We start from the raw sequence: 25,805 nt of genomic DNA, 5'->3' as shown, positions 1-25,805 counted from the left end.
TGTGCTTCAACATAATATTACCGTATTGTGTGTATAACCTCTTTTTAAGTTTTGTGGATATTATACATGGTTATGCTGAAGATTTGTCGGCCAATTTCCACTGGAAATGCCTTTTGGTTAAACTGTCAGCAAGAATTTTGCATTTGCACTGTTACATTTTTATATAACTTTAATGCACATAAAAAACAGCTGCTTGTTTAAGTGAAAATACATTGATGGGTTTTTTGCACTAATAAAGTTGTGGAGTTGTAAAGTATTTTGTCTAGTGTCAATTATATCGTCAGTTATATCGTTATCGTAAATTCGTACAATTTTCCATTGACAAATACATTTTTTGTTTCTCATCTTAGTTTCTGTCCTTCTGTTTCATTTTATTCTTTTTTGTTTTGTTTTTTATTTTCCTGGTGTTTGTCCCCCCCCTCTTTCCTCTCATGCAGACACACACCTCATGCCTGTCAGCTCTTCTCTTTCTGCTTTTTTAGACACACTCTCACTCCTTCTCCTTCTGTCTCTTTCTGTGGCCTGACCAGCTGGGTGGAAAGAATCACTTGTTTATCTCCCCTGCTGCCCGTCAGGGGCTTCTGCTTTGCTGCCACCGTTGCCTAGCAACTGCAGCAAAAGTCGGCATTGGCTGCTTATACAGAGACTGTGTGTGTGTGTGTGTGTGTGTGTGTGTGTGTGAGAGACTCCATGTTGACTCGGCAGGCTGAGGACAGACACGCCGCTCTCACCACTCCCTCGGCGCAGAAGTGGTCGCCAGCCTTTGTGACTCCAGAGTAGGCACACTTACACAAACCTTAGCAGTGTTTAGTGTAGACACACAAACACATGGTACAAACAAGACTGGGACTTCCCGATCTCACAGTCTGTCTGCATGCCACGAGCCACCAATCCACATTTTCACTAGTGATCAGCTGATTGTCTTATTCAGTGAAATTTTCATTCCTTGGATGAAAATATAATTTTGCTTCTCCTTTTTTTTTTTTTTTTTTTTTCCCCTTTTTATTTTGAGTTTCAAGATCACAAAAATTTGTTATTACGATTCTAACCGTGATCATGGTGATCTGTGGAATCAGTGACTTCTTTATGTCTTCCTGTGTTATGCTCACGTCTCATATATACAAATATTTGCTCCATGTCCTTTTCACTTCTACTTAAGGTAGCTGACAGAATCACCTGAATATAAGTACAGAGTTAGCGCCGAGCATATACTTTATATAAAAGATGGACTTAATGGCATTTAATATGGGAGTCTTTGATCGATTCTCAAACAGCCATGACACAAACTGCAGTTCTAGCACTTGGATTATTACAGGGTAATCCCAAAAGTAAGCTCTAGATTTAAAACACGTGGGGATCGAGCTTTTCAGGCACTGGCACCTAGGCTGTGGAACTCTCTGCCGTTGTCTTTACGCTGTCTAGACTCTACTGACTCCTTTAAAAAGCAGCTGAAGACATTTTTATACAAACGGGCTTTTAATTAATTTAATTAATTTTTACTTGTATGTCTGATCTTACTGTAAAGCACTTTGTGATTTTTATCTGTGAAATGTGCTATATAAATAAATTTTACTTACTTACTTACTTACTCTCCTTAAAAAAAAAGAAAAAAAAAAGAAAGAAATACAAACAACTGTTTATTTTTTATAATATTGACATCATTTCAAATGTTGAAGAATTATTTATTTTTCTACATTATTGCCATTTCGGCCGATGCATTATTTGTAGACAGTGTTCCAGTTTGACAATGCCCATGTCATACCAGCTCACCGCCATGTCCTTCAAACAAACGTTTTTCAAATTTTTTGCTTTGCCTAATAAAGAGCAGTAATGTACAGTCCAAAATCAGCTGTTTGACTTTCTGCTTACGAAAAGACTTTGACAATCAGTGCCTCACAGGCACAGTTTTGTTTAAGTATTTCTAGCAATCAAGTAATTGATAAATCCAATAATTGTTGCGTATCTAATCATTGTTAATGGGAAACAGTGCGGGCTTACAAGCATCATTGTAAACACATCCATATCTCCTGTCACTATGAGTAGCTCTGCTTGTATGAGCTCCAGCACAGTAGATGCCTGATTCTGGCATGTTCTGAGGATCTCATTGTCTTTCAGCACCACGTTCCATCTTGCATCACCCTCCCTTTCCTGTTCAGATGCCCTGACATGTATCTTGGTGCAGAAAATGCTGGGAATATTTCTTTTGCTTTTTTTTTTTTTTTTTTTTTTTTTTTTTGAGGTGCCATCTTGGGGGGTCTCGACAATGGTGCCCCGAGGACTGCGGCACTGCATCATACACAGCATCTGTCAAACACAGAATGAGGATGGAGACTTGGCAAGCTGTGGGTATATGTGTGTGGGGTAGAGGAAGAATGCCAGAAGCTCCCCTTTTCACTCTCCTCTGTTCTCCCTGTGATGATTGTGGGGAAGTCTCTGGGCATGTGCAGACACGTCTGGGCAAGAGTCAAGCTCTTGCTCAATGCTGCCTCCTCCTGTCCAACTGCCTGTCAGCCTGTCAGTGATGCAAGATAAGCAGACAGAAAGAGGCTTGGCATGGATGAGCCTTACCACCCTCTGCCTTCGTTGTAAGTTAATTTTCACACTGCTGTTCTTATTCTCTACGTGAGGCTTAAGACAGCAGATAAAAGCTCTGGCCCAGGCTGATAATCGCAGCGAGAGAATGAATCGGAGCATCTGCAGTACAGATCACCTCTGATAACTTCAGTGTGCTTGTCAATGATGGAGCAGCGTTGTGTCACACCGTTGGGTCAGCCGGCACAGAGCTGCAGTATTCCTAACTTCACATCGACCTCTGTGCTGCACTCCTCCCACACTTTTCCTGTCTTTTTCTGTGGAGTTTTTCAGCTAATTAGCTGGATTTAATAAACTGACAAGGAAAATGTTTACATATGTCAGTACTGAAAGCTGTTTTCCCTTAGACTCCAATATTACTGGAAGTGTTTTTACAACCACAGCTCTCACTGTCTGGTGGCCTTCAGATAGGAGATTTAAGGCAATTCCACATTGGCTTAATTTTTTTTTTTTTTGCTAGAAGCTTTGTCCAAGTTTTATACTGTCTTTGGTTTTATCCCAACATTTTCTTAAATGATACAATTATCAGCTGTAATGAAGCAGTGCAACTGCTAAGAATAAGAGCTTGCATAAACACCATCACCACAATTGAGCGCTGGCACTGATTGGACACTGATCTTCGGATTCCCAGAAGAGAGATGAGCTGTACAGAACGTATTTCTAATGATCAGCAGCTTACATTATAGTCTGATGTGCATTTCGATGTAAGAGACTTGGAAAACATGATAATTAATTGTAATCCTGCTTTAATAGAGTTTCTTATTGCGTTGCAGGCCAGAAGACGTGTCTCCACCTCCACGGTGTGTTCCCCTACATCTACGTGCCGTACGACAACTATGGGCAGCAGCCAGAGCGCTACCTGCGGCAAGTGGCCTTCAGCATCGACAGGGCCCTCAACGTCGCCATGGGAAACCCCACCTCCAACAACCAACATGTCTTCAAGGTGGTGCTGGTCTCCGGCATGTAAGTAACTTGTGTTTGCTGTGTTGTACCGACACAACTGAGCTGAGATTTGCTTCAGAAAGCAGCTTGACTGCACACTTTGGTAAAGGTTGTTGTTAAACACAGCCTTTCTGAAACAACAAAGGGTGTGTGAGCCAACAATTGTGACTTAAGACTTCTCTAAACACTCAGTTTCAGATATACGTATTCTAAGTTTTCATGTCACATTATTGCTAATTCAGTTACTCAGACTCTCGTCAGGTTCAGAGTCCACTTTAAGATTGTGGTTTTAGCTTTTAGAGCTCTGCATGGACAAGCACCACTGTGCACCAGAGAACCTTTACTTTCTGTGACCTGTCTATATGTGTATGTATACATTACTTTAACATGTGTATGTGATGCAGGTTTACATATTGAATGCCTTTTTTTTTTTTCTTCTTCTTTTCTTTCAGGCCTTACTATGGTTATCACGCCAAGGAGAAGCTCTTTATGAAGATCTATTTATACAATCCTCAGATGGTCAAGAGGTAAGGATCGAAGCAGTTTAATGTGAGCAGAGATCATCCCAGCCTCCTGTTGTTTGAATGCCACACTGTGCGCACGAGTCTGCCAGCTTACTAAACTGAAATCGATCGCTGCGTATTCAGCTGTACTCATTGATTGGCTGAGTGTGTGTCCATGCATGAAAGCACACGGGAAGACTGTGAATTATTTGCCAGAGTGATCAGTGTTGGTGTTGAAAGTGTGAGTGGAGCTACTGATTTGAGGCTTGGCAGAGAGCGAGTAACTCTGTTAGAGAGAGAGGGACAGGCTGGAGGAACGAATGATGTATCGCTGGGAGGGGAGGGGTGGGGTGAAGGAAGGAAGGAAGGTGGAAAAGTAGACTGGCCTTGTATGTGTGTAAGTATGTTTAAGGTTTGGTTGCATTTTTGCCAGATGTCAAAATAAATTTTTTTTAAGGTGAAACTGCAAATTTTATTTGTAATTACATGTATGTTTGGATGTGAATATATATATTTAGGCTATACCAGACCTTCCCAAAGTGTGGGGCCGGCGCGGTATGAAAGGGGGGAAAAAAACAACGACAAAAAACAACGCTTGGACGCTGCTAGCACGGGGCGCCTCCACAAACGCAAAGCAGGAGATGAAGCATTGCTGAATATGTTTCCAAACCAACTTCATTCTAAGCCAAAGACTAGAAAATATGGTGAAGCATATCTGCCCTTTGGCTTCACCTGCACAAGTGCCAAGGTAGGTCTCCCCTGCAGAATTGGTTTTCCCTTCGTCGAGAGCACGCACTGGGCTCTCCAAATCAGGGACAAACAGTGTCCCACATTCTTGATTTTTAGTTCACAAACACTTGTTGTAATGACTAACTACTCCTGACATTTTGGAGATGTTAGCTCTTTATACAGTAAAGTTACAGTGGGATACAAATAATATCAGGCTGATCCTGCCATGATTTGTTCCCCCGGTTCAAATCGCGGACAAACAGGATCCCACAGCTGTTTATGTTTTTGTTTTTAAACCCATTTTGCACAGAGAGACATTTTTTGAAAAATGTATTGATAGCAATGTTGAATATTATTACACAGGAAAAAAAACAAATTACACCATGACGCCTCTGCCTTTCTAAATGGAGGGACAGTAACTGCATGTGTAAGCGTGTAAAACCTGAAGATAGTCAGATTAACAGTATTTTGTCTCTATCTGCCATTCTGCAATTCATGTCATGTAAACAATAACGTGGCGCACAGCGTGACGTGAAAAAAGGCACATACCTTTAACGTTGCGTGACGAACTCTGTATTCCTCGTCCACACGTAAAGGCAAAAAAAGGAGTTTTAAAAAATCTCAGTTTTTGGTGATTCGAAACGCCGTTTACGTGTGGACGAAAGGTCCAAACGCATAGAAACAGCTGCGTTTTCAAAAATACCCGTGTAGGTGCGGACGTAGCGTAAAAGAGTTAGTAGTTTATTTTCTTACTACCTGTAATTTATTGCAGTTTACTTGTATTTGCTTAATTGTTTACTAAATGTTTGAGGTGTGAAGTAAACCGCAATGGAGCAAAATATGGGCGTGTGTGGTTGGAGGATGTGTTTGTGCGTGCGTGTGCGCTCACGCGCGGGGGGGCGAGCATTTTTCTTGTAAAACAAAGAGGGGCCTAGCGAAAAAAGTTTGGGAACCACTGGCTTAGCGTTCATCCTGGGTTCAAACCCACTTGGGGTCTTTGTACAGGGAGTGCAGAATTATTAGGCAAGTTGTATTTTTGAGGAATAATTTTATTATTGAACAACAACCATGTTCTCAATGAACCCAAAAAACTCATTAATATCAAAGCTGAATGTTTTTGGAAGTAGTTTTTAGTTTGTTTTTAGTTTTAGCTATTTTAGGGGGATATCTGTGTGTGCAGGTGACTATTACTGTGCATAATTATTAGGCAACTTAACAAAAAACAAATATATACCCATTTCAATTATTTATTTTTACCAGTGAAACCAATATAACATCTCCACATTCACAAATATACATTTCTGACATTCAAAAACAAAACAAAAACAAATCAGCGACCAATATAGCCACCTTTCTTTGCAAGGACACTCAAAAGCCTGCCATCCATGGATTCTGTCAGTGTTTTGATCTGTTCACCATCAACATTGCGTGCAGCAGCAACCACAGCCTCCCAGACACTGTTCAGAGAGGTGTACTGTTTTCCCTCCTTGTAAATCTCACATTTGATGATGGACCACAGGTTCTCAATGGGGTTCAGTTCAGGTGAACAAGGTGGCCATGTCATTAGTTTTTCTTCTTTTATACCCTTTCTTGCCAGCCACGCTGTGGAGTACTTGGACGCGTGTGATGGAGCATTGTCCTGCATGAAAGTCATGTTTTTCTTGAAGGATGCAGACTTCTTCCTGTACCACTGCTTGAAGAAGGTGTCTTCCAGAAACTGGCAGTAGGACTGGGAGTTGAGCTTGACTCCATCCTCAACCCGAAAAGGCCCCACAAGCTCATCTTTGATGATACCAGCCCAAACCAGTACTCCACCTCCACCTTGCTGGCGTCTGAGTCGGACTGGAGCTCTCTGCCCTTTACCAATCCAGCCACGGGCCCATCCATCTGGCCCATCAAGACTCACTCTCATTTCATCAGTCCATAAAACCTTAGAAAAATCAGTCTTGAGATATTTGTTGGCCCAGTCTTGACGTTTCAGCTTGTGTGTCTTGTTCAGTGGTGGTCGTCTTTCAGCCTTTCTTACCTTGGCCATGTCTCTGAGTATTGCACACCTTGTGCTTTTGGGCACTCCAGTGATGTTGCAGCTCTGAAATATGGCCAAACTGGTGGCAAGTGGCATCTTGGCAGCTGCACGCTTGACTTTTCTCAGTTCATGGGCAGTTATTTTGCGCCTTGGTTTTTCCACACGCTTCTTGCGACCCTGTTGACTATTTTGAATGAAACGCTTGATTGTTCGATGATCACGCTTCAGAAGCTTTGCAATTTTGAGACTGCTGCATCCCTCTGCAAGATAGCTCACTATTTTTGACTTTTCTGAGCCTGTCAAGTCCTTCTTTTGACCCATTTTGCCAAAGGAAAGAACGTTGCCTAATAATTATGCACACCTGATATAGGGTGTTGATGTCATTAGACCACACCCCTTCTCATTACAGAGATGCACATCACCTAATATGCTTAATTGGTAGTAGGCTTTCGAGCCTATACAGCTTGGAGTAAGACAACATGCATGAAGAGGATGATGTGGACAAAATACTCATTTGCCTAATAATTCTGCACTCCCTGTATGTGGAGTCTGCATGTTCCCCCATTTTCTCTAAGAACTGTTGTTTCTCCTGCCTTTGGAAAACATGCAAGTTTAATGCTGCCGATGTTAGCCCCGGACACTCTTGGAAAAGAGATTGTAAATCTCAAGAGTTTCACTCACTGATTAAGTAAAGTTTGATTAGATTAACTACCCAGTATTTCCAGTAGTTGTCATATTCAGACTATGTAAGAGGGGCCTGTATGGAAGCCTTTGTATAGACAAATCAGTAATTCTCTGTCTTCGTATGACTGAATGGTAAAACTTCTAAACATTTAAACTTTTCTTGGGGCTGTATGTGGACTAAAGTATATGAAGATGTAGACATTTTATATTAAATTAAAGCATGCCAATAAACTAAAATTCTGGGCCTAAGTGAAACTGAATTTACTAGCCCCACTTTACATGTACTTGGAGCCTGTCTCAAACATCAATGTGCTTGATTTTCTGAAGCTTGTGTAGTTAAACATTCCTAATTTCACAGTGGGGTAATGTAGATATGAGCCAGTCCTTGACATTTTGGCCTCTGCTGTGCAGCTTGATAAAAATGTGGTATGACATCTCTGTGATCTCTCTCTCATCCTCAGAGCATACCCTCAGAGCAAAAAGGAACAAAATGATTAAGCTTTGCTGAGAAAACTTTATCAGATACAACTTGTAGCAATCCTTGATTTCAAGGCAGACCGCAGTTGTGTCTGGTCTCCACCAAAAACGCTTTCTCTCGAGCTGGGGGAGCATTTGTTCAGTTGTGTGTAAGCGGTTGAATGTTTTTTCTTTAAACACCAAGTGGCACATGTATCTTTTTATTTTAAATGGAGCAATCTGTGTTTGCTGCAGAGTGTGCGAGCTGCTGCAAAGCGGAGCCGTGATGAACAAGAGTTACCAGCCTCATGAGGGCCACATCCCCTACCTGCTGCAGCTTTTCATAGACTACAACCTGTACGGCATGAACCTGGTTAACCTGGCAGCTGTCAAGTTTCGAAGCAGCCAGAAAAAAGGTAAGGGATTTGGACAGGGAGAGCACAGATTTCCGATCTTGTCTTCTTCTCTTTTTTTGTTTGAGTTTTCTGTCAGTTTTTTCTTCGTGCCTTGTCATCAAAATCTAATTTTAGCATCTGATTGTAGTACTGACCGATAAACATTTTCCTCATACTTGGAAAAACCCATAGATTTAATCTGACACTTACCCTCGTGTACTTTAGGATGCAGGACAGGCTGCTCTTTTTTTTTTTTTTTTTTTTTATCAGTTGGCAGTGCCTTTTTTTTTTTTTTTTTTTTTTTTAACTCATTACTTGATTGTTCCCTCATTGCTCGGCAGGGATGAGAGCAGGCCAGGGAAGGGTTGCCATGCCTTATGTCATATTGAATTAGTCTTGATCTCCCCTCAGCCTCAGGATGCCTCTGTTGTCTTTTTCTCTGTTTTCATCCCTAATGTTGTCCTCACGTTTCCCTTCACGTTTTGTCTTGTGGTCTTTGCTCTTTTCTCTCTCTTTCTCTCTGAACTTTCTTTTTCTGACCTCTTTGTCTTTCTTTCTGTCTTGTTCCTTTCGTTAATGGCCAAAGGTGAAATACAGAGGACGCATACCTCCATATGAAAGTAACAAGTGGAAAAGTATGAGGACAGGAATGGCAAGCAGATACTGGGGATCAGTAGCCCGCAGTCTCAGACTCTTCATTTTATTTGTCTGAGCTCCCTGTAGCCTGTGGAGCCGTGTCACATCTACAGAGTAACAGATTAGACACCTGCTGCAGCTGCTCTAGGTTTTGGCTCCTGTTTGATTTATAAGGTGAATACATAGCAGAAGTTGGATGTGACAGTCTGTGAACAAGCAAAACATGGGAGACACTTTTCATGCTGTCTTTATCTAATATTAGCCACACTGCAAGCAGCTCTATAAAAATAAACCATTTACCCTGTAGAATTACAACAGGTTTGAATGATGTTCATTGCTTCTGTCTTTCTTTGTGTCTTCTTACACATGAAGTGGCGTTTGACCAATGTGAAAAACAGTATTTCCTCCTTTTTCTTCACCGGCTACCATCAAGTTTGTAGTTTACTTTTGCCATTATCCGCTTAGCAGAGAAGTACACAGCTGACTGATGTGGCTGTTTAATTTAGATAACATAAGAACCAGTTTCCTGTTGGGTTCTGCAGTCTGCATCGGACGACTCGGGGTGAGAATTTTCACTGCCACCATGATTTTGGTTTTTTTAACATAAATCTTTTTATTTATATATTTTGGGAGCCAGAAGTGACTATTTGGATGACAAGGTGGTGACCTACGTCTTCAGCTACTGCTAGTTATCTTATCAAGCTACATCCATAAAATGTACAGGTGCATCACAGAGACACACATACGTGCTAATTATTGCTAACTGACTAATGAAATAGAATTTCACATATTAAAAATGAAGCACAGAGGGCTGCTAGCTACAGCTTTCACCCAGATTATAAAATATTATACTGGCTTCTCAAAAGCTTTTAATGCTGTAAAGTTTGATAACTTTACATGGGTGTCTATGGGGATTGACTCAGTCTCTAGTGGTCATTAGAAGAACTGCAAGCTTTAGAAATTTCATTAGCTTAATTTTTATAGCCCTGTATTTGTGTTGGCAGCAAGGGAAGGAAAAATTCCCTTTTAACAAAAAGAAACCTGTGGTGTGACCAGGCTTGCAAAACAGCGGTCATCTGCTGCAACAGGTTCGGGGTGAGAGGAGGGAGACGGGACAGAAGAGACACTGTGGAAGAGAGCAGGAGCTGAATAATATCTAGTCATCAAATACAAAGCGGTATATAAACAAATAAAGTCTGAAGAACCAAAAAAATGTGTCATTCTCCAAAGCTTGTGGACCTACATGTATCTATGATTTGTGCTACAGTGAGCTGAACTCTTGATATCTCTGTATTGATCTGCTTCACGTAACCCCTGGAGAGAGGTGGTAGTGTGTGGGCTTGAAGCTCAGCAGTGTCTTGGACCTCACAGTGGTAGTGTCACGCTGGGGGTTTCTCTTCAGATCTTTGGTGAATCTTACCCAACTCCTCTCGCCCCTCGTAGGCACTAAAACCCCTGATTGCCAACTCTGTTTGATCTGAGTTTAGGCCTAAACTCAGCCTTCTGGTCGTCGTGCCCAATCAGACCTCTCTCCACACTCCCAGAGAGCATCCCGCCCAGCAGGACCACCTTCACTTGTGAGGCCATTAAAGACTCCAGACAGGAAATTCCACACTTGTTCTTTTAATAAAGTTCTTTTATAGAAGTCCTCACGCCTGACTGTCCTCCAACAAAAGCACAGTTCCCGTGTTTGATCCACCTCTACACTGATGCAATCAATGGAAAAGGGCTCCAGTGTTCCCCTTACAACAAAGAAACCAAAATGCTCCAATAATGGGTACACCAGTTTACATTTTCTGCTCCCCTCAATGTCCAACTTGAAAGGAAGTTCCTAATCTGGGATCAAGCAGCAGAATAATAATAGACTGAGCTGGTAAAATGGGCCAATTCAAGATAAATGAAACCCTTAATGTGTTTTGAAGTCCATTCAACAACTTGAACACTCTGGCCTCCTAAATACTGAGATTAAAAAGTGTCACAGGTACCAAAAGAACTCTCCATGTAACAAAACAATGTTTTATTGTGCTTACCTTTGCTGCATTAAAGAAAGGAGGATAATCATGATTCATTATACCTCAGATTCTCTAACAGTGTGGATCGCAGTTTAATTGCTAAGAAATGGCAGCACTGAGCAGTTAATCAATCTGCATGAAATGAAAACCCTGTGGTTATCCAAATACCGTTACTGTGATCCTCTCATGTGCCTCTTATGTATATCTCTGTATATGGTTAACAGATGAAGCAAAGGCAGACCCAGAAGGATCGGCGTTCAGGAGCATCAGCCCCTGGAAGGCTCCCTGTACGTCCAAGCTCAACGACAGCACCATAGGAGGCACATTCGTCCGCTGGGAGGAGAACGCCATACCCAGGCGAGTCTCGCCACATCTTAGTCTAAGCAGAATCTGAATGCACTGTTTTTGGCTTATGTCCGAGCTGCAGTGGATATTAGTTCTCCGTAAAGATAATTGAAAACCAAAATGGTAGCTTGTTTTTATTCATTTATTCCCCCCCCCCCCCCCCCCCCCCTTTTTTTTTTTTTTTTTTTTTTATGTTCACTGACTGTAGCTCTTTAGTCCTGGATGAGGTGGAGAGGCAGAGCACCTGTGAGCTGGAGGTTGATGCTGTTGCTGTGGATGTTCTCAACCGCCTCGAAATCGAAAGTAAGTTCACTCAGTATTGCAGCCACAAACTTAAGAAAGCAACGGGTGGGGGAATGTGAAATTCAAGTTAAAGCACAGAAGAGTGATGGACTGCTCTGACGGCTGCCACACATCGAATCTGTTATCAGCCCCAAATACAAACATCGTGGATCTGACCTAATCCGTCCAATCACAGGGGAGCAGCTAGACGTACAGAGGATGGGATAGAGGGTTAAAACGAACCAGGGACAATAAAGACAGATGCTGTCATCTGGCAAAGTAATGTAGTGCCAGAGCAGATGCAGCTTTTGTTCCTGAAAGATTTGTTTTAATCGCACACATCTGGATCTGTTGTTTTAGCGTGTGAAAGAAAGAAAGAGAGGTCATTCTTGCACTTACAATCTGAGCGGTGCCAGTTTTGCTGAACGTTGTGTTGTCTTAAAAGCAGTCCTTCCATCTGGGCTGTAAAGATGCTTTGAGTTTTATCATTGAAATCAGATGGGACCTAACAAGCTTAAACCACACAAAGAATCTGTCTTAAAGTGAAAAGAGAGGCCGTGATAGACAACAAGTGCGTGTGTTCTGCACTTATGAACTATTACAGTTTGTAAAGCCAGGGCTTTTTCTCAGGAACTTTATTTTCCTGGGAGCTAGAAGATTCCTTCTAAGCTTTGCTTGTGTCTTAAAAACAGCAAAGATTAGGCAGATTAGGACTAGAAGATTTCAGAAAGTTCTGTGGAAAGTCCTAACAATGTGACTGAATGAGAACTGATAAGTTTAGATGTAAGGGTTAAAGAGAGAGTGGGGCTTGGAGGTGAGGTTAACCATTCTCTGGAAAAATTATCCAGAGAATCACTGCTTCACCCTATTAACATAATATTGGTATATAATAACTGGTCTGTGGGATGTGTAGGATGTGTATTGTCAGGTGCAAGTTATCTGTGTGTTGATAAAGCTGTTATTGTGATATGTGTGTGTAAAGATGCCCACTGCTTTTGTTCTTCCTGCTTCCTATTTTAAGGCTGCAGGTTTTGGATGAAATAATGACTCTGCACCTCATCTTCTTTCCACATTATTTCTTTAATTGCGGTGTTGGAGCTGCATGACTGTGTAATGACTGCTATACAGACAGAGCAGAAGTCCTGCTGTGGAAACATGTGCAAAAAACTATGCAGTAGTTCTTGCAGTTAAAAACAACTTTATGAGTTGATGTTGTTAAGCACAGCTTTATATAAACACCGTGTTTGAGGGTACAGAGTTTGAGTATTTTTGTGCTTAATTCTCCATTTTTTTCCAGATCAAATTGGCAGGAATCCTGGCCTGCAGGCCATCTGGGAGGATGAGAAGCAGAGGAGAGAGAAGAACCAGCCCTCCCAGATTGAAACCCCCGAGTCACAAGGTACAGGCATTCACCATGGAAAATCTTAGCTTTGTCTAAGTCAGTCTATGGTTTTCTGTTTAATTTCTCTGCGATCTGGGAATAATGGAAAATGTATGAGTATGGTTAACTGTATATAAAAGATGGTCATAGTCACTATGCTGTCACCCATTCATTTCTTAACTCTTCAGTTTCACCATTTGGGTCATTCCCATTGGTTGTTTGGAGCCAGAAGTGACTGTTTTTGGAGCTAGCAGGCTTGGTTATCAAGCGAGGCTCATAAACTGAACGCGTGCAATGCACAGGGACACAAATCTGCTCATTAGTGCAAAGTAAAACATATTTTCATGAAACAAAGCAGGCTGTGTTGTTTGTCAGGTGATTCCATTATCAGGCATCGAAAGAACAAATGTGATGTAGAGGTCCAGCAAATGGAATTGGCAGAGAGCTTTTGGCTAGACAGACTTCTGTTGGCACACTTGTCAATAACAACAGCCACACCTTATCAGTATTCAGTTGGATTAGTTTTAAAAAGAAAATCACCCATGCTGCACCCAGCATCTGATCTACTTCTTGAGGAATTGCCCTTTTTTGGCGATTCTTCCATCCCCCAGAATTGCTAGTGCTGAAAGCGTAAACAGTGCCTATGCTGGAACAGTGTAAGAACACAGCGTATCACAGCTTAATGTTTATGGAGCTGCATAGCCACAGACTTTGGCCATGTGACACAGTACCCATGCTGGCTACTGCCCTCAGCAGCTGCAAAGCGAGCGTCAGAAGTGACCCACGAAGCAGCAGGAGAATGCAGCCTGGTCTGGTGAATCACATTTTCTTCGACGTTATGCCAAAGGCCGGGCGCACGTCTCATTTATCTGGAAAGAAGAGCTGGCCTGCATGATTCGCTTTTAAAGAAGGCCAGTATGATGCTCTGCAGCATAATACTTACTAAACATAGTTACAGGCCACCTACATCATTTCACCGACGCTAATCTAATTGATGCAGAGGTTTCAGCAGGAAAATGTGCTTTGTTCATACTGCTCAGGAATGGTTTGACCAACATGACAAATTGTAAATTAACTTTTGAATTTCTCAATTCAGAGGAGAGGAGATGTTTTGAAACGTTGATTTGGATGCAAAATTCTTCGGTTCTAATGTGCGGGGAGTCTCATTTCAGTGGCGCCAGTGTTTCTGGTTACTGTGAAAGAGTTTTGAGAATGTCTGGAGGCAGTGTAGACTGTGGCTCACTGTGTTCTTCTATCATGTTATGCTTCTCTTTGTCCAACTGTGGCATCTGTCTTAGTTTTGTTAGAATTTTCCATTACCTCCACAAGTCAGAGTTATAATTCAAAGAGCTGTCCATATGATCGGTGGGAAAGCACTGTCTTTAAACTGCAAACCCTTTGAATCTTGCCAAAGTCTGATTCTCCCCGAAACACACACACACACACACACACACACACACACACACACACACACACACACACACACACACACACACACACACACACACACACAGCTGTCATGGAAATAGGCTGCCAAATAATCAGAGCATGGCTGCACTGTGACAAAAAGTTTCTCAGGCCTACACCCAAGCACATAAGCACACGGGGTTCCCAAGCTTGAAAAGTGAAGAGAGAAGAACTGAGATAATGTCCATGAATTATAGCTCCTACAAAACAATTTACAATGTGCAAAGACAAAAGACTATGGTATGCAGAATTAAGGTCACAGTTTATTACAGACTGACAGTAAAATTACCCAGCCAAACAGCAGCATGCTTAACAGCTATTACTGACCACAATGTTTTAATTGTAGCGAAGAATTCTATGTCTGAAGAATGTTTCTAAGCGCCAGAAAGTGCAGTGTTGAAATTGCTTGTCTGATGTGTTCCAGATCGTGGGTTTGTCACCTCATCAGAGAGTGAGAAAATCTTCATGAAGAGAGTCGAGGAGATCCTCAAGGAGAACGAGTTTGATGTGTAAGTTCATTCTCCTTCCTTTGATTTATCTTGGTAGTGCCAGGGTACATGATATCTGAAAGACTGCACGAATCTTGATCCTTAAGATTGTTCACGAAGAAAATTCATAATCACATCACATATTAACCGTTTATTAACGCTTCCACTTCGCTTAGAAGTGCTGTAGCACTTTGTGTATATTTTGTACCGGTGTTAGGTACACCTGTACAGCTCATATGGCCAATCACATGGCAGCCTTTTGTCACGTCTCACTCCTCTCACTCCCCTCACTCACAACCGGGCATGGCACATGGCTGCCCCTCCCTGAGCCTGGTTCTGCCAGAGGTTTCTTCCTGCTAAAAGGGAGTTTTTTTTTCTTCCCACTATCACAAAGGACTTGCGCCTAGAGGGTTGTCTGATTAATGGGGTTTCTCTGTATTATTGTAGCATTTTTACCGTACAATATAAAGCGCCTTGTTGCATGCAGGCATAGCTGAACTGCTGAAATTCAAACTGGGCATCAGAACAAGGAAGATGGGCTTTTAAGTGATGTGGTTGCTCTTGGCAGCCAGGCTGGTCTAAGTATTTCAGAAACTCTCTAGGGTTTACAGAGAATGATCTGAAAACAAGAAACTGTCCAATGAGTGGCAGTTCTCTGGTTGCCTTGTTTTTTTGTGATCAACATTTTATTGATTTAAAACGGGGTTTGGGGGGGGGGGGGTACAGACATATACAGCACAACTGTAAACTGCAGTAGCAAAGCAAACATTAGCAAACAAGGCATAGGGACAGCAAAGAAAAGACACAAAAACACAAAGTTAAAACCAATTATTGCCTCTTCCAGGAGATAACTCTGGATGAGAAGATTTTCCAAGCGTCAACAGTCGTGGGTCGAGCTTTATTTAATTTTGCTGTGGTATGTTCAAAACCAATAACACGGATAAGACATCGTCTCCAGAATGATTCCATACAAATGTCAGGACAGAACCATTGCTTTGTAATAGTCTTCTTTGCGGATGTAAATCCAGCGAACAACATTTTGCATTGCATTTGTTTTAAGGAGATTTCAGAGGTATCATTAAGGAGACAAAGACCAGGATTGGGAACATAAAAAACTTCCAGTACCTCAGATAACACAGAGTTCACAAAGACCCAAAAATCGGATACCACAGGACAGTCCCAAAACATGTGCAAAAACGTGCCAGGTGATGAATCATTGCAGATGTGACAGTAATACGTAGCCTGTAGTTTCATCTGGAACCTCCTATAGGGCGTAATGTATGTTCTGTGTATGGTTTTGAAATGAATTAATTGATGCGCCAGGTTCTTAGAAGTCAAACTCAGATTAGACCACACTGTATCCCAGTCTATATTAACCTGTAGTTCTCCCAGTTCCCTGACCCAAATAGATTCAATGGGCAGGGACTTCATACCATGTTCAGCTAATTTGTTGTAGATTTTGGAAACAGAGGGTCTGCCAGATTTAGGCAGGATCCAGTCCAACATGGGATGAGAGGGAAGAGGAGAGTCCCAGGGGACACCGTATGCTTTTAAAGCTGATCTGAGCTGCAGATATACAAAGTAAGAAGATGCAGGAAGAGAAAAACGTGTCCTTAAGTCCTGAAATGAGCAAAGGCCTTGGGCGTTGAATAGATCATCAAAAAGGTTTATCCCGAGTGAGAACCAAGAGGGTTGAACAAATGGTCGGCTGCCACATAGTAATTTTAAATTATGCCAGAGTGGTGAGCTTTTACAAAATTTAACTGGAGCACCCAGCCGCCGTTCTATCTTCCTCCATACCTGTATAGAGTTGGCAATAATAGGTCCAAATTCGTTGTTGTTGTAGAGCGTATTGGCGGGAACATTAGCAAACAGAAGATCTTGTAGTCTATGCGGTGCTGCCTTGGCGGATTCGATCATTTTCCACGCAGTAGTAGTCTCTGGGTTGACCCACGTACTAAGCGCCCTGATTTGGAATGACCAGTAATAAAACTCAAAGTTTGGTACTGCCAGGCCACCAAACAATTTGGGCCGCTGCAATGTTGACAAACGTATCCTAGGCCTTTTCCCATTCCAAATAAATTTAGACACCGCAGAGTGTATGTCTTTAAAATAAGTTAGAGGAGGAGAAAGTGGCAACATAAAAAAAAGGAAATTAAGCCGTGGCAGTATGTTCATCTTTACTGTGTTGATTCTACCCTGAAGCGAAGTTTTTAAATTGTCCCATCTTTGAAAGTCGGATTTGATCTTATTTAGCATAGTAGTAAAATTCTCCTTGATTATCTTTGGAATACTATTATGAATCGAAATGCCCAGATAAGTAAAAGTGCTTTTGATCTGAACACAACTGGGTAAGGAAACTTTCGTAGCTTTATCGTTCAAAGGCATCAAAGCAGATTTCGACCAGTTTATTTTGTAGCCAGATAGAGAGCTGAAATGGTCAAAGTTTTTAATCAATGGATGGATGGACGTCTCATAGTTGTCCAAAAACAGAATAATATCATCCGCATATAGAGATATGATATGATTATGACCACCAATTCTTATGGGAGAAATCGTGGACTGTCTAATGGCTTGTGCTAAGGGCTCTAGAGAGAGGCAGAACAGGAGAGGAGAGAGAGGGCAACCCTGCCTCGTTCCACGCTGCAGCGTGAAAGGGGGAGAGACCAGGTCCCCTGTTAAGACACTAGCAAGAGGTGAGTGATATAGTGTTTGAATCATAGCAACAAATTTCTGCTTAAACCCAAAGTGTTTTAATACCATCCACATATAGTCCCACTCTAGCCTATCAAAGGCTTTTTCTGCATCAAGTGAAAATACTGCACATGGATTTTGATAGCTGTTAGCGGCATCTATGATGTGCAACAGCCGTCTTATGTTATCAGATGCAAGCCGCCCTCGGATAAATCCTGTCTGGTCTGCATTGACCAAAACATGGATAACTCTTTCCAGGCGCAATGCGAGAGCTTTTGCAAATACTTTAAGATCAGTTGTGAGCAGAGATATCGGTCTGAAACTAGAGCACTCAAGAGGGTCCTTTCCCTTTTTTAAGAGAAGGGTAATAAGTGCTGTTTTCTGGTCTCTATGGAAAGACCCGTTCCGGATTGCAAAATTAAATGAGCCGAGCATGAGCGAGCCTATTGTATCCCAAAGTTCTAGAAATAGTTCTTCTGGTTGCCTTGTTGATGTCAGAGGTCAACTGTCTGTTACTACTGTAGAAACAAGCAGTGGTGTTTTCATGATGCACAACCCTGTTAATATCCAATATGTGCCTTTCTCCACTAACACCTACTAGGCTCAACTTGGTTTTTCTGTTTTCCAATAGGTAGATGTACATTTTTATTTTATTTTTTTAGTACCAGTTTGGCCGGGGTTCCAAGTGAGCTCAGCCGAGCCACAAATGTGATATCACTGGATAAATTATGAAAGCAACTCTTTCACGAGAATCAAGTCAACCATTTTTGAATCCTGGAAAAGGCGACACACAAAACCAACACCATGTTCTAACAATGAGGTGCAGACTTTTTTGTGCCTGATGACAGTCCAAGAGGGAGTTAGACTATTGTTGTGTTATTTGTGTCAAAAGCAAATGACATCACTGGACTTTGAGGCCACCTTGCCCACCCATGTTGAGATGGTATTGAATTGTAATGAAAAACAACCGAAACAGAGTTGTGGCGAAACGATTAGGTGCTAGAGGAAAAAAGGCATTGTGTCCCTTCTCACGTGATGCACTGCCTTCAGGCTTGGAAACGGGACTCTTGGTAATTTGCATCACTTGTGTTATGACCCCCTTTACACAAAACCTGCATTTAAAGTTTGGAACAGAAATTGGTATTCACTGTCTGCAAGTTTGAGGTCTATGGTGAAATGGCCGAGATCACATCTGATCTGTATGATGCATTACTCGCTCTTTGCCAGATTCAACACAGATGTCCTAATTTTGTTGTGGCATGACAGTTCTAAAGGGCCTTTGAAGTCAGTGTGGGCATGCACAGTGTTCCAACATGATTTTCTCTTGCACAACTATTTTGTTTGCCTTTCTTTTATTTGTTTATCTCATTTTCCTAGTGTGAGAGTGCTTATTTTGACTTTATTCTTTTCATGTTAGGTTATGGTTTGTTGTTTGTTTGTCTTATTGTCATTATTAAAAATTTAATAACTGAAAGTCAATGTCCCATATCCGCAGGGCTCTAGACTAACTTTTTGACATGGGCGCACCGGTACGCCTAACTTTAAAAATTTAGGCGTACCGGCACAAAAGTTAGGCGCACTCAAATTTTTCAACCGCATCGCTTAACACCGCAGTTTTACATGTGCACTTTCTTTGGGGGGGGGGGGAAGTCCATACAGACAATATTAATTTCTAAATTATTAACTAACAAACTTGTGCTTAAAGTGCTTTGTCAATATTGTAGAAAATGTTAAAAACTTAATCATCATCTTGGCCTCCTCTGACGACCTGTTTGCTGCTGTCTGCTGCTGAAAGGCCGTGGGGAGAGGGGACACTTGGGCAGTGCATTTATTGCAGCATATAATGTGTTTTCTGGATACACTGTGCTTTTTCAGCATTCAAATATTGATGGCACCGTGTCAGAGCACTGGCTATGAATTTCAGACAGATCAGGCCTTAACTTAACAAAAAAGTTATCAATAGTTCTTTTCATCTTTTCTTATTACCCACAGCTACATCCACTTCTCTCAGGCCTAGGCTGCTCACTAGGGCTGAGTATCATCACTGATTTCTATAATCCATTCAATTCCGGTTCTCAAAGTCCTGATTTGATTCAATTTAGCCTCAGACAGTCAGAAATATTATAATTCTGATCATTTATCAGTACTGATACACATGAGACTTCATCAGAATTGTGAAAATCACAGCAGATGCCTTTGTGTGAAAGTAACTGAGAATAAAACACAGGAAAACATGAAGGAGATTTTCCTGGTCTGGCTTTTTATAGCAGATAACCTTAAAAATATTCTGCAATTTTGCATAATTTTAAGAAATTTAAATTTCTTCAGTATTGAACAGCAGAAATTAGGCTTTCTTGTCCGAGGTCATTTAAGTGAAAAAAGAAAAAGCGCTGTAAACAACGCTAGACTGGTGGGTAATAAGCGAATGAATAATGCAGAAAACAGATTTGAGACGGGAAACTGTTCCTGAAGTACAGAGAGAGAGAGAGCTGTGCAGGAAGTGTGATTTTTATCGTGGTGGAAGCAAAACAGCAAAAGTCAGAGGGAATTCATGACGACATTGATCAAATGTGAAGCGCAGTTTGCTGCTTCTTTTGCTGCAGGCTCGGTGAATTTTGGTTGGAGAGAGGCAAAACCTGCAGCTCAGAATCAGCGCAAAAAGACGTAAACACAGCGCGGACCCGAAGAATCGCTAAGCTCCGACAGCGTGTCCGTGTTCAGGCCGTCGGGTGAGAAAGCCGAGAAAGACGAAGCTGATTCTGATGTGTTGGGTCCGCTCCGTGTTTAGGTCTTTGTGTGGAATCCGTTAATGAATTGATATCGCTTTATTCAAGCTACTCACCTCTCTCTTCCACCTGCACTTTCAACTGGACCACGGCCAATCAGAGAGGTCCCGCCCCTGACTATCTCTGATTGGTTTAGTCCACGATAGGGGCATAATGTGTGTCTGTTGTTGACCGCACGGAGAGTTACAGAGATTTTTTTTTTTGTTACCGGAACAGTTGGTCGCACCTGTGCAACCAAATATTTATTTTTAGTCGCACCACTGAAAAATTTGGTCGCATTTGCGACCAAATTGGTCGCACTCTAGAGCCCTGATCCGTCATGAAATTTGGAGTAACTGTCACAGAGTTGGAGTTTATGCAAGAGAGTAACAGTGTTTGAAAATGGGGACAAAATGCTCCCAGCCTTAGAGAGCAAAGTCTCCCATAGTCTGGCAGCCCACATCAATAACAAGTTGTTCTTGTTTTTTAGTTCTTTGTATTGAGCTGTAATGAAGTTGTTGTGTGTCCTCATTTTCTTTCTGCCTCAGTGTTTTTCTTCTCAGGGCAGAGAGCGAAGCAGTAAAATCAGAGATTGGATAAAATGGGGAAAGTGAAATTGCAACAGATGTAGTGGAGAAAAAAAGGGAGGGGGATGGTGAAACAATCGCCAGATGTACAGCTAGAAAGTATTTCCTGTTATAAATAAAGTACAGTTGACTCGACTGTGTGTGTGTGTGTGTGTGTGTGTGTGTGTGTGTGTTGCTGCATCACATCCAGATGGCTTCCATTCACCAACCCCTGATATCAGACAGGAACAAAAGGGAGGGGGGAGCAGCGCAGACCTTCGGTGTAGAGTCGGCCTCGTCTTAAGTGATGGAGCGCACACACACAGAGTTGCCTGGCTTCTTTCCCAATACCTGGCTGTCTCAGTCACCCTTTCTGTTAATACTCTCACGCAGCCTATCACTTCCTGTCTGTTGGCTCTCCTTTACTCTACTATGTACTGCTAATATTGCTGCTTTTTGGAAACATCTTATTTCCCTTTACTCATGGTTTTCTTTTAATTCAGGGATTTTGTCCAATTCTTCAGCTGTGAACCTTTGTTTTGGCAGTTTCTACAGCCTCAGTTATGGACACATTTTTGTACCTCTTATTCATCCAGAACCAGTCTCTCATGACACTCTCTGGTAGGCAAGTGACCTTCTGGGCTTCCCTGATTTTGGATTCCAGCCTTCTCCTCCATGGGAGGGCTTTTATATCCGATTCTATATATAGCTCTTTAAACCTCATTTTGGTTGGAAATGTCCTCCCACTCGATTAACCTTTACCCTGTTCTGCCACGCTCTTCATACAAGGTCATGTGAGAATAGGTCAGTGTAATGAAGGTCATCTTCATTACTTAACTGTATAAACATGAGTAATTTTAATATTTATATTACAGGAAAGGGCACTCATACAAAAGTTTGTTTTTATTGGTTTTCCTTGTGGGCAGTCTTCCAGCTGGTACCGTTTAATGTCTGCCTAGGAAAAGAGATTTCAATTAGTATAGAATGTTTGGTTAAGCTGGTGGAAACCAGTACTTTAACACTTACATTTTGGATGAGATTGTCTTACCTTTGTTTTCTTTTGATGGTGTGCCAGCCACAAGAGTCCTCAGGCATCTCGAGTGCCGTTTTAAAGGTTCCTGGTGCTACCCATAGCTATATTAGTTTATTGTAGATTGTAGTCGTTAGGCCAAGTGGGAAATATTTTATTTACTAATTGCAATTATGTTAATTATGTCTACAATATTGATTTGATATCAATAAAGGTTATTACGTAAGACAGTTAGCACTGTTGCCTCACAGCAAGAAGCTCCTGAGTTCAATTCCACCACCTGGCCGGGGTCTTTCGGTGTGGTGTTTGCATGTTTTCCCCGTGTTTGGATGGGTTCTTTCCAGGTACTCAGGCTTCCTCACACAGTCCAAAGACATGCAGTTAGCGCAGTTAGGTTAACTGGTAACTCTAAATTACCCATAGGCGTGACTGTGAGAGTAACTGTTGTCTGTGTCTGTGTGTTAGTCCTGCGACATACTGGTGACCTGTCCAGGGTATACCTTGCCTCTCGGCCTAAGACAGCTGGGATAGACTCCAGTCCACCTGCAACCCTGAAAAATGATAAGTGGAAGAGAATGGATGGATGGAACCCCAGATCATTGTATGACTTGAGGACCAATTAGCCGCAGTCTATAAAAGGCTGCTAGTTAACATCAGAGGCTGTTACAGGAACCATGTCCCACCCCTGGCCTACACTCTTTTTTTTGGAATTTTAATGTTGGTGAATAAACACCAACAGGTTTGTCTGCACTTCATCTCTGCCTCAATCCTCCTCTTTGAACCCAGCTCCTATAGGCCATCCTAACAGTCAGGTATTGGTATGGGGAATTTACTCCAAGTCAATTGGATGTCTTATTTCTAGCCTCCTGTCTATGCTGGTGCCATATTGTTATCTGGGGCGATCGTGGCTCAAGAGTTGGGAGTTCGCCTTGTAATCGGAAGGCTGCCGGTTCGAGCCCCAGCTTGGACAGTCTTGGTCGTTGTGTCCTTGGGCAAGACACTTCACCTGTTGCCTACTGGTGGTGGTCAGAGGGCCCGGTGGCGCCAGTGTCCGGCAGCCTCGCCTCTGTCAGTGCGCCCCAGGGTGGCTGTGGCTACGATGTAGCTTGCCATCACCAGTGTGTGAATGGGTGGATGACTGGTTGTGTAAAGCGCTTTGGGGTCCTTAGGGACTAGTAAAGCGCTATACAAATACAGGCCATTTACCATTTGTTATCTAAACCCACTGAAGAATTTGGAGCATTTTCTGCTGTGTGCCACGTGACAGGAAGAGAACCTTTGGACAGTGCTCAGACTTGATTACCCCACACGGCCTGGGGTTAATGCATAAAGATGTGGGGACATTAACTGTCAGTTAGATAAAGTGTTAAACAAAGCCATCTGAAGCAAATCTGTTTGTTCAAATTAGCATCAGCAGATGTAGTTCTACATTTTTTTTATTTTTCTGACTCCCGTGTATTAATCGCAGTGTCAGCCTCAGAGCCTCTGTGTCATTTGAACTTCACAACACAGCTCTTACTTGTGATGCCTCATCGGTGTATCTGTGGCCAGTTGTGGCTCTTCATCACTCAGCATGGTATTATCTTAACAATTAGTGTAACTGCACACTTTTGTCTTGAGGCAGCAGATAGAAAATTACAGTCAAAGGTGCAAATCATATGTGCATCTACATATTACACCTAGAGGAGCTGCTTTGCCATGGAAACCCACACTGGAGCTCCCAGTGCAGTGTTTGTGCTAATGTTGATGGAAGAGGTTTGGAACTCTGCCGTTATTAAGTTTCAGAGCGATGGCGATTTGTAGTCCTTATTGCTTCAGGGCTTGGCATCCCCATTCTTTACTTATATGGTCTGCAACTGGAGTTGCTGTGGTTCCACTTTGCTATAATACCACTTCCAGCTGGTCATGGAGTAATGACGAGAGAAGATGTTTCAAAAACTATTACAGTATCACACCTGAATTCAGTCTTTAGAACAATCACAGATGTGGTGCTTGATTTTATACACTTGTAAGATGAAGAACATCTGAATCAGAGATTAAGCTGTGTGGTCTGGTAGTTTTAATGTAACAAGTAGTCTTAAGTTAAATCTTGTTAACGGCTCATCAAATGGCTCAGAGTCTGTATTTCAGTATATACTTACAAAGGCACATATCTGCTAACAAGACTTTCTAGTTATCGTTCCTTTCTCTTTCTCATCATTCAAACTCTGAGAGGGCGTGGCTTGGTGGCAAAATGTGTTCATCATTGCAGAAATCTCCTGACGCTTGCCAGGCTCCCTCCCTGGCTCCCTCTAAAGTCGTTAGCTGGCAGACTAATTAAGAACAACCAGACAGTAGCACGTGCACGCTGACTCTCGGGAGGCTCTTCATCATACAGCACCAGCAGAACGAAGTCTCTGTCATGAAACCTCCCTCAATCTCAACCTAAACTCTGAGTCTGGAGTAGATTTCATTTTACAGCCATGTTGTCTGAAAACCATTCATCATTTATCAGCCTCCTGCCTGCCGCTGCTGCTCATTCATCATTTAAAGTGAGTTAGAGGGTGTCCACAAGGCTGTGATTCATAGTCTACTATTCTGTCTGATGTGTTTGCTGTTTATTTGTCTCTGTCTGGCCATCTTCCCACACGAGTGTTTGTGTTCTTCCCTGAGCCGTGACTGGGCTCAGTCATGGTGTTCTCCAGCTTCACCTGTCAGTCCCGTGCTTTTCTACATATTGCATCAGAAGGTTTAAAGAAGCTTGAACTTGTGCTACAGAAGTCGTCCGTGCAGTCACAGGAGCAACAGTTTAGTATCCTGAGGGCTTTTTACATGGTCAGACTCGTGGCCAGGCTTCAGACTCTAGTCTACCATCTTCACCAGATCTGAAAGACCTCCTCCAGAGCAGTGCCTAAAATGGAATTCGTTTTTTTTCTTCCTCAAAACCACTCCTGTGAAATCTGTTCCACGTGCGAGTGGCGGCCGCCCGCCTCGTCTTTGTTTCAATATTTCAGAGTCACTAAGTGGTGAGTTGCCAGGCGATGCAGCAGGGGCAGCACGATTAAGGGGGCGTGATAGGCAGCTTGTGGCTGAGGGCGATCCGGAGGGATACAAAGCCCAGTTGGCTGCCTGCCCGTTTTCCATTCATATTCCCTCTGCCAACACACAGACACACACACCACTTAGCTGTACACACCCATATACTTCCTCACACAGTTGCCAGACAAGAGACACTCTGCACACTTGTGCAGTCCCACACACAGCTTTCACCCACTAAACCGAGCACTTTCTCTGATTAAGACCCGCTGTAAAGAGATGCTAATAAAACATGGCTGCTGCACAAGGTGCTCAGCTTTCTAATTCAGCTAACAGCCATGCAGTCAACACTGTTAAATGTTTTGGTAAAAAGTAAAACTTGATGTCTGTTTATCTCCTCAGGACACAAGATCTGTGTGCTTGTGATGGGGAGAACCAAGAAGATTTCCCCGGTGAACTAACACTTCATTTTGACCCCCTGACCCCAGACGGGCTGCCGTGTACCCCTGCTAACGCTGTGGAGGTGCACAGGGGTTCACAGCCAGGTGAGGACAGTTGCAGTAGATGTTTCACAGACCGGCAACAGCAGATTTTGCTTTGAGTTATATCATATAGAGTTATCACGATGGGATAGTTTGACCTGCTATGAAACCAATAAAGACCAAAGCTATGTTCTGATTTGGTGTTTTACACTTTTTATTTGGTGGCTCATCAGTAATTTGGTGGCATGAAGTGGGTTAAACCAGATACTGTTGTATCTTTGATAATGGAAGTCATTTCTTTGTACAGGCTGTAGT

At 42.3% G+C, this 25,805-nt stretch overlaps 1 protein-coding gene across 2 annotated transcripts in view; it reads left to right on the top strand.

The window, feature by feature from the left end:
• rev3l (REV3 like, DNA directed polymerase zeta catalytic subunit) overlaps positions 1-25,805 on the top strand; it is a 94,174-nt gene that overhangs the window by 41,157 nt on the left and 27,212 nt on the right. The window contains exons 2-9 of one of the 2 annotated variants that reach the window (XM_080881763.1): positions 3,366-3,555; positions 3,987-4,061; positions 8,188-8,348; positions 11,200-11,332; positions 11,529-11,623; positions 12,900-13,001; positions 14,875-14,959; positions 25,411-25,553. In XM_080881763.1, coding sequence (XP_080737889.1) covers positions 3,366-3,555; positions 3,987-4,061; positions 8,188-8,348; positions 11,200-11,332; positions 11,529-11,623; positions 12,900-13,001; positions 14,875-14,959; positions 25,411-25,553 — 984 coding nt within the window. Of the gene's footprint in view, positions 1-3,365; positions 3,556-3,986; positions 4,062-4,609; positions 4,786-8,187; positions 8,349-11,199; positions 11,333-11,528; positions 11,624-12,899; positions 13,002-14,874; positions 14,960-25,410; positions 25,554-25,805 lie in introns of those variants that run through there. The other variant, XM_080881764.1, reaches the window with a different exon arrangement.

This window comes from Rhamphochromis sp. 'chilingali', assembly GCF_963969265.1.
Source record: "Rhamphochromis sp. 'chilingali' genome assembly, chromosome: 5".
Classification (NCBI taxonomy): Eukaryota; Metazoa; Chordata; class Actinopteri; order Cichliformes; family Cichlidae; genus Rhamphochromis; species Rhamphochromis sp. 'chilingali'.
The sequence above is the reverse complement of the archived record's forward strand: the minus strand, read 5'-3'. Positions and strand labels throughout refer to the sequence as shown.